Consider the following 1015-nt stretch of genomic DNA (forward strand, 5'->3'; position numbering starts at 1 on the left):
CAATATGTTATCAAATGGAAAAGATAAGACCTTATTTTATATTCTAGCTGGTCAATATCGGTTATTTGAGTTCCTAATTCATAAAAACTATAGACTTAGTATTTTGACTTCACAAACATCTAATTTGAACCAGTGCTGCATTCATCATACAACGTGACACATCAATGTTTATCTGTGTTTTTTAATATTTACTTTTAAATTAAAAAATTGAATAATTTATAGTTTTAAAATTTGAATTATAATCTACAGTTTGATACCAAACTTATTGAAATAAGTTCCTGAAATAGTAGTTCAATAAAATTTTGAATGCGAGTTAACAAACACAATGACATGGCCTTTGACCTACGACCTGTCTCTAAAGGGTTAACGTATAAAAACGTATAATGTTTTGAGAATATTTTTTTTCATCAGGTACAAGTAGTTTACTTAAACACAGTAATACATATATATATTGAGATTGGTCACTATTACTAATCACTATTCAGTAACTGTCAATATAAAATAAGCATATTGGTTTAATGGCTTTTGGTATGTTTATTAAGTTAAGTTTTTATGAAAATCATCTATTATTTATTTATTACAGATGTATTTTTGCCCCTCCCAGAAGGCTTGCTTGTGAACCTACATGAAAACAGAGGGGTAAATTGAATTGCATTTTCTTTTTAAAAATGCTAAATGTTGTTCATAATTATCTTAGTTGTCTAGATTATAAAAATACCTTGTTTTCTAAATGTGTATTAACCTTTGGTTAAATATGTTTTTATCTTGAAAAATTCTTTTAAAGCTCTGTATTTCTTTAATAGGTAGAGGAAATGATGTAAGATGTGTTATTGTTTGAGCAAGAAAACGTTTTTGTATTTTGTGTGTGTGTGTGTGTGTACAAACTTCCGCCAATAATTTTTACTTTTTTTTTTTTTTCTCCAGCTAATAGAAGATCTTCTGAAAGATCTTCCCAATAGATTTGCTGAGAATGATAGCACAAACAGTGCTTTGGGAGCTGCACTTGAGGCAGCCT

At 28.4% G+C, this 1015-nt stretch overlaps 1 protein-coding gene across 1 annotated transcript in view; it reads left to right on the top strand.

The window, feature by feature from the left end:
* The window catches only part of LOC106464527 (protein transport protein Sec24A-like), a 64405-nt gene that overhangs the window by 44573 nt on the left and 18817 nt on the right, over positions 1-1015 (top strand). The window contains 2 exon segments of the mRNA XM_022392258.1: positions 584-639; positions 925-1013. Coding sequence (XP_022247966.1) covers positions 584-639; positions 925-1013 — 145 coding nt within the window.

Source organism: Limulus polyphemus, unplaced genomic scaffold, assembly GCF_000517525.1.
Source record: "Limulus polyphemus unplaced genomic scaffold, Limulus_polyphemus-2.1.2 Scaffold1676, whole genome shotgun sequence".
Taxonomy (NCBI): Eukaryota; Metazoa; Arthropoda; class Merostomata; order Xiphosura; family Limulidae; genus Limulus; species Limulus polyphemus.